The sequence below is a fragment of the Mustelus asterias genome, chromosome 18, assembly GCF_964213995.1.
Source record: "Mustelus asterias chromosome 18, sMusAst1.hap1.1, whole genome shotgun sequence".
NCBI classification, from domain to species: domain Eukaryota; kingdom Metazoa; phylum Chordata; class Chondrichthyes; order Carcharhiniformes; family Triakidae; genus Mustelus; species Mustelus asterias.
The window spans coordinates 85,078,038-85,092,628 of NC_135818.1; the positions used below are offsets into that span (position 1 = coordinate 85,078,038).

The window sequence follows — 14,591 nt, forward strand, 5'->3', positions numbered from 1 at the left end:
CCCCTAATTGCCACAGTCCGGCGCATGTTCGGGTCAATGCATCTAACCAGCACGTCTTTCAGAACTTCTGGCAGCAAGTGTAAATACTGATATTCAAGGGGTTGAAGCTGTAGGAAGTGCAAACCTATCGAATCAGAAGCAGGAACATGCCTCCAAAAGCAGAAACATACAAGACCAAAGCCAGGATATGCACTGTAAATGTGTTGGCAAATGCCTGGGTGCAATTTCTGAGAAATGGTCCCACCCAAAATGTTACGAAGAATAAGTGGAATAGCCCTTGTATAACACGCTGTCAAGTTTCAGGACATTTCAACATACTTTACATCCAATGGATTATTTTTGAAGTTGTGTTTACGCGCCATTATTGATATGCATTTCCTGCATTTCCAGTCTATTTCCTCCCAAAGTACTGATGCGGACTTCAAGTGAGTGCAGGTAAAATATCTCAGCTCACTCTAAACCAAAACAGGGACTGTCTGTATTATTTAAATAAGCAGCAGTATCATATAAAGTTGAGATAACTAAAATTATTCACTTACCTCCTGTTCCAAGGACCTTCAGTAGTTCAAAGTTTTCGATCCCAACTTTTTCTGCATGCCCTGTTAAGTTAGCTGTAAAACAACAGAACTGTGTCAGCCGCGGTCTATTTTAAACTCATGTTTTTCTTTAATAGATTTGGTATTTGAATTATTTTACATTCCTTTCAATATTTTGACTCCCTATTTAGATACTGATGAATGTTGTACTCAGATTAGCCACCTGAAACAAAATTATTATCCCAAAGGGATGAATTCTACCAAAAGGACACATTAAATTGCACTGCAGCAGAGTGTCAGGATTACAATTTGATTAGGTACAAACAGGTATCACTATTTATGGACCAGAACTCCCAAAGGAACTACTTATTTTGAGAATGATTTATTTTCGCTCTTGGTGGTGTCATGAAATACGAGTACTGCACTTTCAGATATATTTTGCAAGTCAAAATAAGTGAAGACTGATATGTCTCGAGATAAGATGAAGGGTTGAGATCCTGAGCGCATGCTCGCCACCTGCGCGATTGCCAGTGGGAGACGAGATGCAGCAAAACCCGGAAGTCGCAGATCTTGCCAGCTCAATCGTGATTTCTAATTTTGCTGCCCCTCATCAGCGACATAATCAGCTTTACGCCCATTTACATACATTGCAGCCGGACCTGGCTGTCATGTTTAGCCCCACCCACTTGTATGACTGCGTGAAACATGCCCAGCTGTTTTTTTTTGTCAGAGTGAGTGTGGTAAGATTTAGGGAGAAAACTGACCGATTTGTCTGGAGACAAACACGCTGTTTTCTCACTGGAACCAACGCCCTGCCAAATTCTGGTATAATCACCACCGTAATAACTGGCAGAGTTATCCAAAATAAGTTTCAAGCTCGTTCAGACACATCCATTAAAAACCTTCAAGGGTTCAGGTAGGAAACGGTTTTATGACATACTAGTCACTATCCTCCTCATCAGTCAGAAGAACAAAGATTTTGAGAAAAAGATTGGCCCCAAAGCCTGACCAATCGTATTCCAATCTACTTAACTTCATACAAAATTCTTTAATTGCTTCTCTCTCAAGAAATAACTTTTGTTGGTTTTTAATCCATTTTCTTCGGTGGCCCAATCTCTGGTATGCTACACCACAAGTCTATTATCTTTTCACTTAAGCTCAATCTCTGCCTTGCCTCAAGTCTTTCCATTCATTCTAAACATTCAGCTCCAAAGGTGACAGCGGGATTTAATGCCTCCCTGATGAAAGAGAACTAACCATGTTGTGTGTTTCAGGTCTACCTTGGACATGGCGATGTTGATCAATACGTACATCCAGGACAGTGCCTGCACTGCACTATCTAATAATTGGACTCCCTTGTGATCTACATTGCATTTCATTTCTTTTCTTTCACATATTCCCTCATGAGTGCTTCTCCAATCTTACTTGAGACGGACTGAAGCACTCGGTGACACAAGGGTAGATACTAATAGTTAAATAGTTTTACTTGTGACATTTGTGTATCTTTAAGAGCTTTTAAAAAAATCTCTGTAGCTCTCAGCTCTCATTGTGGACCGGGTTGAGCAGTAGGAGCCCTTTTATTGCTCTTTCAGTGGTTTAAATGGGGGGTTGTTTATTTTTACTTTGGGAATTAGTTTTCTGACCCTGCATTGTCAGGAGGAAGAATGTTTGCTGGTCAGGTGACAGGAGCTCTTTTATTTTCAGTTCTGAGCTGCAGGATTGAGTTTTAGAAGGGATATCAAGCTGGAAAGAAGTGTATCTCTCTCTCTCTCTCTCTCTCTCTCGCTTGGTTTTGGAAATTATGCTGGTTAGCTGAAAGCCTTCATGGAGTAGAAAATCTGCTGTTTGGTGGCTTGACCAGAGTCTCCCCCTGGTATTCTGGGAAGCTGTTCTGACTTCAAACTGTTCTGAGTGTATCAGAGAACTGCAGCATTCATCCAAAGGACTCAGTTCCAGTATCACGTGAGCATTAGTCTTTGCTGTGTTAAACCTGTGAAAGGGTTTTGTTTATGGGACTGGTTTGATTGGAACATCTTAGATATATTTGTTAAAGGTCATACATGATTGTGGTTGTTTTGTTTGTAATTGATAACAGTTATTGTTAATTTTCTTACTATACATGTTAACTATATTCTTAAATAAACTTTATTTGATTAAAAGCTCCCTAATGGGTCATTTGAATCATACCTGAGGTGGAACATATCATGCTTATCCTAGCCAAATTCAAGGTGCAAAACTTATGATCCGGGGGGGGCTCCATAAAACACTTCAGAGTTTTTGTTCTGAGCCATGACATACTTTACCGACAGCATGTAAGTTCACAGAGTAGTAGATATAATCAAATCTATAACTACAAAGCACCCTTTAAGAGCAAGAAAAATATTTAAAATATTTCATACTATTTCCAGTGGCAGGTTAAAAACCTTTCCCTGGTTATTTCCCTGACCCTGACACAGCTCGGAGCTTAGGAATGAATTTCTAACATTGGAGGGAGCTTGCCAATTAGATGACAGCCTGTGTTTCCTCTTGCCCATCCTGTGAATTCACAGGACGTTGAAGGGCTGTCCCTCTGACTAACTCCCCATTTAGTGAGTTGCCAGTGTGCCTTGACAATAAAACTAACCACCTCATTTCGTCCCCGAGGTGCAGGTTTAAGTGAAACATTTCTGTTCTTCTCAAAATGATTTAAGGACATTCTGACTTATATGGGATCTGTGATGAGACATTTGACCCTCATGGTATCAGACTGAAATAACCATGGCACGGATATTCCACAGACTGGCTCATCTGGATCAAATAGGTATCTCAGTGCCCACAGGCTGTAGCTTTTTTTTTAGACAGTGCAAGTACACTGCTTTGGAGCAATACTTAAAACACAGCTCGTTCTCAAAAGGTATGATTAAAACTCTCAAAAGCTGACAGCCATTTACAATTTCGCCAAAAATTCAGGTCATGTACAATGTAACTTTCATTAAATCAAGGAGGGAATCCTGCTGGAGTCTATTCTATAAATAATTCAGCATCATATGATGGGGCAAGATTCAGTAGCACAGGGTGGTTCAAAGGCTATCAAAATTTCTCAGAATTATTGCTGAGCCCCAAGTATTATGTTTTCCTCACTTACATGGATACAAAGGAGATGGACCCATTGATCACTGGAAAACATTCAACTTTAATGTCTGTTACCGAAAAGAGAGATAGAACATAGAACATAGAACATAGAACATTACAGCGCAGAACAGGCCCTTCGGCCCACGATGTTGCACCGACCAGTTAAAAAAAAACTGTGACCCTCCAACCTAAACCAATTTCTTTTCGTCCATGAACCTATCTACGGATCTCTTAAACGCCCCCAAACTAGGCGCATTTACTACTGATGCTGGCAGGGCATTCCAATCCCTCACCACCCTCTGGGTAAAGAACCTACCCCTGACATCGGTTCTATAACTACCCCCCCTCAATTTAAAGCCATGCCCCCTCGTGCTGGATTTCTCCATCAGAGGAAAAAGGCTATCACTATCCACCCTATCTAAACCTCTAATCATCTTATATGTTTCAATAAGATCCCCTCTTAGCCGCCGCCTTTCCAGCGAAAACAATCCCAAATCCCTCAGCCTCTCCTCATAGGATCTCCCCTCCATACCAGGCAACATCCTGGTAAACCTCCTCTGCACCCTCTCCAAAGCCTCCACATCCTTCCTGTAATGTGGGGACCAGAACTGCACACAGTACTCCAAGTGCGGCCGCACCAGAGTTGTGTACAGTTGCAACATAACGCTACGACTCCTAAATTCAATCCCCCTACCAATAAACGCCAAGACACCATATGCCTTCTTAACAACCTTATCTACTTGATTCCCAACTTTCAGGGATCTATGCACACATACACCTAGATCCCTCTGCTCCTCCACACTATTCAAAGTCCTCCCGTTAGCCCTATACTCAACACATCTGTTATTCCTACCAAAGTGAATTACCTCACACTTCTCCGCATTAAACTCCATCCGCCACCTCTCGGCCCAACTTTGCAACCTGTCTAAGTCTTCCTGCAAACTACGACACCCTTCCTCACTATCTACCACACCACCGACTTTGGTGTCATCAGCAAATTTGCTAATCCACCCAACTATACCCTCATCCAGATCATTAATAAATATTACAAACAGCAGTGGCCCCAAAACAGATCCCTGAGGTACACCACTTGTAACCGCACTCCATGATGAATATTTACTATCAACCACCACCCTCTGTTTCCTATCCGCTAGCCAATTCCTGATCCAATTTCCTAGATCACCCCCAATCCCATACATCTGCATTTTCTGCAGAAGCCTACCATGGTGAACCTTATCAAACGCCTTACTAAAATCCATATATACCACGTCCACTGCCTTGCCCCCATCCACCTCCTTGGTCACTTTCTCAAAAAACTCAATAAGGTTAGTAAGGCACGACCTACCTGCCACAAAACCATGCTGACTATCACCTATCAATTCATTACTCTCCAAATAACTATAAATCCTATCCCTTATAATTTTTTCCAACATCTTGCCGACAACAGAAGTGAGACTCACCGGTCTATAATTCCCGGGGAAGTCTCTGTTCCCCTTCTTAAACAATGGGACAACATTCGCTAACCTCCAATCTTCTGGTACTATACCAGAGGCCAACGACGACCTGAAGATCAGAGCCAGAGGCTCTGCAATCACTTCTCTTGCCTCCCAGAGAATCCTTGGATAAATCCCATCCGGACCAGGGGATTTATCTATTTTCAGACCCTCCAGAATATCCTGCACATCCTCCTTATCAACTGTAATACTGTCTATTCTACTCCCTTGCAACCCAGTGTCCTCCTCAGCTATATTCATGTCCCCTTGCGTGAACACCGAAGAGAAATATTGGTTCAATGCTTCACCAATCTCCTCCGGTTCCACACATAACTTCCCTCTGCCATCTATAACTGGCCCTAAACTTGCCCTAACCAACCTTCTGTTCTTGACATACCTATAGAACGCCTTAGGATTCTCTTTAACCCTATCCGCCAAAGTCTTCTCATGTCCCCTTTTAGCCCTTCTAAGCTCGCTCTTCAACTCCCTCTTAGCCAATCTAAAGCTTTCTAGTGCACTACCCGAGTGCTCACGTCTCATCCGAACATAAGCCTCCTTTTTCTTTTTAACCAACAAAGAAACTTTTTTGGTGCACCACGGTTCCCTAGCCCTACCAATTCCTCCTTGCCTGACAGGGACATACCTATCACAGACTCGCAGTAGCTGCTCCTTGAAAAAACTCCACATGTCGGACGTTCCCAGTCCCTGTAATCTCCTAGTCCAACCTATGTTTCCTAATTCTCTCCTAATAGCCTCATAATTACCCTTCCCCCAGCTAAAACCACTGGCCCGAGGTTCATGCCTATCCCTTTCCATCACTAAGGATAGATATGCTTTTGTCTCGCACTCATCTGGACAAAGGCAAGAATGCCCCCAAATTTCAAACAATCACAAAAATTAGTATTACAGGAGAAAAGGGTGCTGATTGCTTGGCAAATTGACTTGGATTAGCTGAGGCATTGCCCTGGAGAAAATAATGGGCCAGTCCCAGGTAACTCACAGTAGTAAAGCTTAAGCATATTCCTTTTGTTTATAAAGAATAGCTCCCTACCTGCAAAATTATGTCTCTTCTGGCAAGCATAAATGAGCCATGTTACAAGCTCAACTGATTACCTTAAATTGGCTGTTTGTGTAGCTATTGACACCATCAGGATTGCTCAGCAAGTGCTGTCCTATAACAGAATCACATCTAACATTAAACATTTTGTTTTGCAAGTGCAAGCTGGTTGAGTACAATCTGTACTCTACCTATTACAAACAACCAAAGGAACATGCTGTTTGATACTACCAGCCAATTGTTGGGACATACAGCTTCTGTACTTGGCATTGCATCAGCACTGAAATTCATACACAGTATGCATGTTGGGATTCGTATAGCTCCACATGCTAGTGGCCTTATCAGCAACCTTGTAAATTGAGCCCTTGCAATTTGCTCACTGTACAAGCTTGCTGCTGAAATACATTCTGTGGGACAACAGCTATCCTGATCAGATCATTGTTCATTGTGTATCACAAAAATTTGCATATAGAACAAAGGCCGCCACTTTTAATGTAGGTCAGTAGTAATCTCACCTGCATATAAACAATCTTTGACCTATCCCTTTAGCTTTGAGTCCCAGCTTTGTATTGGTTTCTAAGATTTTTATCAATGTCAAACGTATAGCTGAAAATTATTTGAGGGGAAGAACTGCATATGTAAAGTCATGAGTAATTTATCATTTTTATCTATTACAATGAAATCTGTTGCTATAGAATGGTAGCACACAGTTTTAAATTCATGCCCTGGGAGAACATTTTAAGACTTGATTCAGAAAGCAAAGCTAATTCAGAATAAATGTAGATGGACTATGTCTGAATTACACATACCTGCATCAGACTAATCCCAGACTTTACAGGAAACAGGATGGCTTTCAAAGACAAGCTAAATAAAGGCTTAGTGTGTTTATCCAGTCGTATTTAAGCAATGCAAAATAGAAAGCGTCTAAAATAAAACTCTTGATGTGTTCTTAACGTTAGCTAATTTCATCTGGGGCAGGAGTAGGGATGGTATGGTGGTCTTTCGCACCCCAAATTAAGAGATAGATAAAATCAAAGTTGTCAAGAGTTTCCACTCCTGATCACTATGGAAGTGTGACTATGTTTGTCCAGTAATAAACCTGAATGATTAGTCTAACTTTTACAGGTGAGTAGCTAAATAGTTCTCACTGTTAAGACTTTACTGAATAATTTTGATTTTGAATAATAGCCATTTGCTAGAGGTTATTCAAGCTCCAGCAAATTATCATAATGAGGATTAAATGGAAGGAAGGGACACCGAAATCAACTAAGAAAAATAATAGGCAGTTGAATTACTTTTGTACTGATCAAATAATACTCGTTAGTGGTTAGGTTAAAAATAATAGTACATTCACCAGGTTCCCTTGATAATGGGCCAAACCTGGCCAGATCAAGACATTAAGAAGTTTAACAACACCAGGTTAAAGTCCAACAGGTTTATTTGGTAGCAAAAGCCACACAAGCTTTCGAGGCTCTGAGCCCCTTCTTCAGGTGAGTGGGAATTCTGTTCACAAACAGAACTTATAAGACACAGACTCAATTTACATGAATAATGGTTGGAATGCGAATACTTACAACTAATCCAGTCTTTAAGAAACAAAACAATGGGAGTGGAGAGAGCATCAAGACAGGCTAAAAAGATGTGTATTGTCTCCAGACAAGACAGCCAGTGAAACTCTGCAGGTCCACGCAACTGTGGGAGTTACAAATAGTGTGACGTAAATTCTGATTCTAGGATCGCATGATAAAGACTCAGGAGGAAAAAAGCAGAAATATTTATGTGAAATAGTGTGACATTAATTCAGACATATGTCACACTATTTCACATAAATATTTCTGCTTTTTTCCTCCTGAGTCTTTATCATGCGATCCTAGAATCAGAATTTACGTCACACTATTTGTAACTCCCACAGTTGCGTGGACCTGCAGAGTTTCACTGGCTGTCTTGTCTGGAGACAATACACATCTTTTTAGCCTGTCTTGATGCTCTCTCCACTCCCATTGTTTTGTTTCTTAAAGACTGGATTAGTTGTAAGTATTCGCATTCCAACCATTATTCATGTAAATTGAGTCTGTGTCTTATAAGTTCTGTTTGTGAACAGAATTCCCACTCACCTGAAGAAGGGGCTCAGAGCCTCGAAAGCTTGTGTGGCTTTTGCTACCAAATAAACCTGTTGGACTTTAACCTGGTGTTGTTAAACTTCTTACTGTGTTTACCCCAGTCCAACGCCGGCATCTCCACATCAGATCAAGACATCACATAGCATCATTATTAGTTTGGCTTTTTCCACCATTCTTCAGCTTAAATATAATTTGTGGAGTAACTTGCCGAAAGTGTGAACTGGTAACAAGGGCAACAGGGAACATTAGACCTCAGTGAATGATAGGCCAGCAGGCTATCTGGTTATCTCTTTAACATATAAGGAAGAAACAGAGAGACAACATAAATAGAATTAAGGTGAATTAGAGGCAATCAGGTTCCGAGAAATAGAAGGAAAAAGATTAAGAGAGAAAATAAACAAAAAGTTTAAGTTTGTAAATTTCTAACAACTTATTACAAAAGAACATAAGAACTAGGAGCAGGAGTAGGCAATTCAGCCCCTCGAGCCTGCTCCAGCATTCAATACAGTCATGGCTCATCTTGTCTCAGCCTCAATTACATTTTCCTGCCCGTTCTCCATAATCCTTCATTACTAATTAAAAATCTGTCTCTTTTCTCCTTTAATTTACTCAATGTCCCGGCATCCACTGCACTCTGGTAAATCCCACAGATTCACGACACTTTGAGATAAGTAATTTCTCATCTCTGGTTTAAATCTCCTAGCCTTTACCTAAAATTATGACCTCTTGTTCTAGATTTCCCCACAAGAGGAAGCATCCACCTACATCTACGTTGTCAACATCTTTTATCATCAAATATACCTCAATTATATCTCCTCTCATTCTTCTAAACCCTAGAGAGTGTAGGCCTAATCTGCTCAATCTCTCTTCATAAAACGAAAACCCTCATCTCTGTGAGTTATCTAGTGAATCTCCTCTGAGCTGTCTCTAATGCCACTACATCCTTCCTAAAATAAGGGGACCAAAACTGCACACAGCACTCCAGGTGTGCTCTCACCAATGCCTTGTATGATTGCAGGAACACTTCCTTACTTTTATACTTTATTCCTTTTCTTTAAATGCTAAAATTCCATTTGCTTTCCTTATTACGTGCTGTACCTGAATACCAGTTTTCTGTGACTCATGCATGAGGACACCCAGATCCTTCTGCACTAAGCACCCCAAAGTCTCTCTCCATTTAGATAATAAGTTGTCTTTTCATTTTTCCAACCAAAATGGATAACCTCACACTTATCCACGTTAAACTCTATCTGCCACATTTTGGCCCACTCACCTACCCTATCTATATCCATTTGTAAATTTCTTGTTTCCTCATTGCAACTTATTATCCCACCTATTTTAGTGTCATCTGCAAATTTGGCATAGTACCTTCTATCCCTGTATCCAAGTCATTAATATAGATTGTAAATAGTTTGGGGCCTGAGGACCCAAACCACGTGGCATTCTACTAGTACATCTTGCCAACCAGAAAAAGATCCATTTATCCCAACTCTATGCCTTGTGACAGTTAGCCACTCTTCTATCTGCGCTAATAAATTACCCCTTATCACATGTGATCTTACCTTGTGTAGTAACCTTCTGTGTGGTACCTTATCAAATGCCCTCCTGAACCTTGGATATATTACATCTACAGATTCCCCATTATCGACTTGGCTTGTAACATCTTCAAAGAACTCTAGAAAATTAGTCAAACACAATTTACCCTTCATAAAACTATGCTGATTCTGATGGATTGTGTTTTGACTTTCCAAATGTTCTGTTATTAATTCCTTAAAAATGGATTCTAACAATTTCCCCAAAACAGATGTTAAACTAACTGGTCTATACTTTCCTACTTTCTGCCTCCCTTCCTATTGAAGGATTAGTATTTTTCCAATTCACTGGAACCTTACCCGCATCTAGGGAATTTTGGAATATTCTAACCAATGGATCCACTATCTCCACTGCGACTTCCTTTAACAACCTAGGATGGAGGCCATCAGGCCCTGGGCTCTTGTCTGCTTTCAATCCCAATAATTTGTTGAGTACTATTTCCCTATTGATAATGACTGTTCTAGGTTCCTCCCCTTCTATTACCTCTGCACTACCTGTTACTATTGGGATGGTACTAGTGTCATCCACCATGAAAACTGAGGCAAAATTTGATTTAGCGTCTCCGCCATTCTTCCCACTATTAACTCCCTGATCTCATTCTCCAAGGGATCAACATTCACTTTAGCTACTCTCTTCCCTTTTATATACTTTTGCTATTTTTTTTAACATTTTGTGCTAGTTTCTTTCATATTTTACCTCTACTCTTTTTATGACATTTTTAGTAATCTTTGTTGATCTTTAAAAGTTTCCCAATCTTCCAGCCTGCCATTGGCCATTGCAGTATGGAATGTCTCACCTCTGTCTTCATGTTCTCTTTAACTTCCATGGATGTTTTTTCCTCTCTTACAAATTTTCTTCCTCTCTGGAATATATTTCAATTGGGAGGAATTGAATATCTACTTAAACAACTGCCACTGCTCATCAATTGTCCTACTTTTTAGCCTTCCTGCCCAGTCCACTAAGGGCAAGTCTGTTCTCATGCCTACGTAATTACCTTTGTTTAACTCCAGAATGCAAGTGTGGGACTTCAAACCTCAAACTGAATTTTGAATTCTATCAAACTACGATCACTCTTCCCTAAAGAATCCTTAACTATGAGGTCATTAATTAATTCCTGCTCATTACACAATATCAAATCCAGAATAGCCTGCTCTCTGGTTGGTTCCACAACATATTGCTCCAAGAAACAATCTCTAATACAATTCAATGAACTCTCTCTCAAGGCACTTTGTCACCTTTGTCACTTTGATAAATCCAGTCAATACAGAAATTAGACTAAGATGTTTAAACTGTTCCCTTTCTAGGCCAAAAGGATGATTGGTATTGCATTAATAAGTGCCACTTGTTAAAAAATATATTATGATGTTAAATTATGAACCCTAACTTTCTGTCATGAGTTTAATGAGCAATTAATGCACAAATCTAGCAAATTGTTACAAATAATGAAGTGGCTACTCGTAAGAAACCAATTGTGTGAGGAAAATGGTGGGGCAGTGTAAATCAACAGTAAGTTCTGGAGTTTTGTAACTCAGCATAGTTCTTAATCCTCTGAAATGGCTGGTCGATTTGTTCGTCAACAATGTCAGGCATTGTTAGCAAAGCATTATTTTCCAGCAAGATTTGGCCCCATGCTGCTGGGACTGCACTTGTTAATACTGTAACTGTGGTTTATTTAACTGTATATTGTGACCACAGGTTGACTTTAGAACTTCCATCTGCAGCTGCCCATAGTGCAATCACAGACATTTAATTGCAGTGGTGCTGTTACTGTTTACATGGTCATAAATCAAGCTACTTCAATCCTTACTCTGCCAGAAGGCAGTTTTAGCTTGAAATGTTTTCAGTATTTATACAACCACTATTCATTTGCCTACTGACTCACTGTGTATAATCAACATTTAAATGTTTTTGTTTCAGGTTTACAGCATTTACAGTTTACGTTTTAATTATAACAGAATTGGAGATGCCTGCAGCACTAACAGCGCAGGTAGTAGAATCCAGAAAACAATTGTAGAACAGATAATCAGAAGAGTATTTTGACTAACCACTGGTAAGATTTTGGCCTTCTCTGCTTATATAAAGATCAAGTCTCCCCGTGACATCATACATGTATACTGAATGGCTTGAAACATGCTGGTTGCTGAGGTCTGTTGCAAGAATTCAATATCTAGAGATCTAAAGTAGAAATCTGTATGGGTTAGCATTTCTATTTATAAACCAATGCAAACAGTTAACCATTTTTCATACTGATGAATATTGGCAAATTACTGCTTCTTGTGCTGAAAATCATCAAGATTGGAAAGGTCCAGAGACAAAAATCCCTAAGTAATATCAGTGACCTCAAACTTAAATTTTAAATTCTGCCTGAGGGTGATAAATAGTTCCATAATTTTTAAAGAATTGGTTTCAGTAGATCACAATGAGCTTTGATTTCAATACAGTGAAGGAGCAGAAAGCAGATGGAGCATTAAGGGTGGTATGGAGAACAAGCTCAAGGAATGCATTCAACATAGTTTTCTAGCTCAATACGTCAGGGAACCAACTAGAAAACAGACTATTTTAGATCTAGTATTCTGCAATGAGATGGGGATAATTAATAACCTGTAGTAAAGCAGCCTCTGGGGAAGAGTGATCATAATGTGATGAATTTTATATTAGGTTTGAGGGAGATTTAATTACAACCGAACCTAGGGCATTAGTAAGGGCGGAAATTGCAGAGGCAGTGGCTATAGTCTGCAAATCCACCTTGGATACAGGGATGATACCAGAGGATTGGAGAATTGCAAATGTTATACCTGAATCCAAATAAAGCAAACTACTTAGGAAAAGCAACAAGTTGGCAAAAGTAGATTGGGGAACTAAATTAAAAGATGTGACAATAGAAAAGCAATGGCAAACATTTAAAGGAATAATTAATCATTTCCAATGAATGCACATAAAATATTGAGTGCACATAAAAAAAACCCACGGGACAAGGAGTATAACTATGCTTAAGAGAAATTAAAGATAGTTCTAGATTAACGAAAGAGGCTTACAGTCTTGCCTGTAAGGGATCAATATTTAATTCTGCTATCTTCTGCTAATCTCTTCTGTTTTCATACTTACAGGAGCTTTTGCAATCTTTTATGTGTTTTGCTAGTTTACACTAATATTCTATTTTCTCTCACATTATCAATTTCTTGTACATCCTTTAATTCTTAAATCCTCAGGCTCGCTATTCTTTTTGGCAACATTGGACAGGACACTAGCAGAATGTCCTTAGAACATGCTATGGGATCTTTTACGGTCACCTGAGAGGACAGGCAGGATCCTCAATTAAGAAGGTCAAACATAAAATCAAAGTAACAAGCAGGCTATTGCATTTAAGAGTGGTTTTCTTTTATTGTCAACCTGAGTGGGAGATGGTTAACATGAAGTTCAGCATGACTCATTCCAATATTCAGTAAGGCAAGTACTTGTGTGTTCCGGAATACGAATGCAGCTTTTCTATTTACATTTATGAAATACAGATTCTGGTTTCCCTTTGTTGAGGTAAGTGGTCTCAGACAGCAGTAGAATGATTCAAGGACAGGGAGGGAGAACTGCCAGTACCAGATTGCTATTGCAATTCCATTCAGATCATATATGGATGGAATATGGGTTTCAAATATGGATTTGGCGGGGCTGCAAAGCCCGAGTCCCATGGTTGAATAGGTTCCTGACTTACTTCACCTCGCACAAGAAGAGGAGGCAAGGGGGTAGTGTCACCATAATAATAATCCAGAGACACAGGGTAATAATAATCTGGGGACACAGGTTCAAATCCCACCATGGTAGATGGTGAAATTTGAATTCAATTTTTTTTAAAATCTGGAATTAAAAAGTCTAATGATGACCATTGTCGATTGTCATAAAAACCCATTCGGTTCACTAATGTCCTTTAGGGAAGGAAATCTGCCGTCCTCACCTGCCCTGCCCTGCACGTGATTCCAGATCCACGATATACGCCTTCAGGGATGGGCAATAAATGCTAGCCCAGCCAGTGATGCCCACAGCCCATGAACGAATAAATAAACACAGGAAGTATGGCTATTTAGCAAGGTATTGTGTGAGTGGCTGCCATCCAAGGCCCTGTATCCCAGCAAAAGGTGCAGTCTTCAAAGAAAAGCCTTTTTATTGTTATCAATTTTTTTAATGAGGTCTCAGTAGCATTTGTTCTATCTATTCACTAATCTGATTGCACTTTGAAATCAGAAGGAACAGTGAATTAAACTGATGTGAACTTGACTTATAGTCACATTTAAGCTTTTGGCAGAATCAATGGGAGGAAATTGGTTTAAAATCAATTGCACAGTAGTTTAGCAGAGATTGTAAGTTATTTTAGGCAAAAAGTTGATAAAAAAGGAGGAATTAAAAAGTCTGGCTATCTCAAATTTGATAAGTCACCAGAACCAGATCAGATGTATTAAAGGATGCCGAGGGAAGTAAGGGAGTGAAATTGCAGAAGTGCTGGCTATAATCTGCCAATCGTTCTTTAATACAGGGAAAGAATTGGAGTACAGAAAAATTGCAAATGTTATACCCTTTTTCAAAAAAGGATGCAATGCTAAGCCCAGTGACTAGAAGCCAGTCACTCACTGTGGAAAGCTTTTAGGAATGATAATATGGGACAAAATAGTCACAGTAAGAAGTCTCACAATAC

General features: G+C 39.7%; 1 protein-coding gene across 2 annotated transcripts in view; it reads right to left on the reverse strand.

Moving 5' to 3' along the window:
• Positions 1-14,591, reverse strand: part of LOC144507326 (ribosomal protein S6 kinase alpha-5) — a 167,604-nt gene that overhangs the window by 113,238 nt on the left and 39,775 nt on the right. Inside the window, exons 1-2 of one of the 2 annotated variants that reach the window (XM_078234479.1) lie at positions 6,192-6,245; positions 540-611 (exon numbers count right to left, since the gene is read on the reverse strand). Coding sequence is in view for 1 of the 2 variants with exons in the window: in XM_078234477.1 (XP_078090603.1) it covers positions 540-611 (72 nt within the window). In the remaining variant the exon portion in view is untranslated. Of the gene's footprint in view, positions 1-539; positions 612-6,191; positions 6,246-14,591 lie in introns of those variants that run through there. The other variant, XM_078234477.1, reaches the window with a different exon arrangement.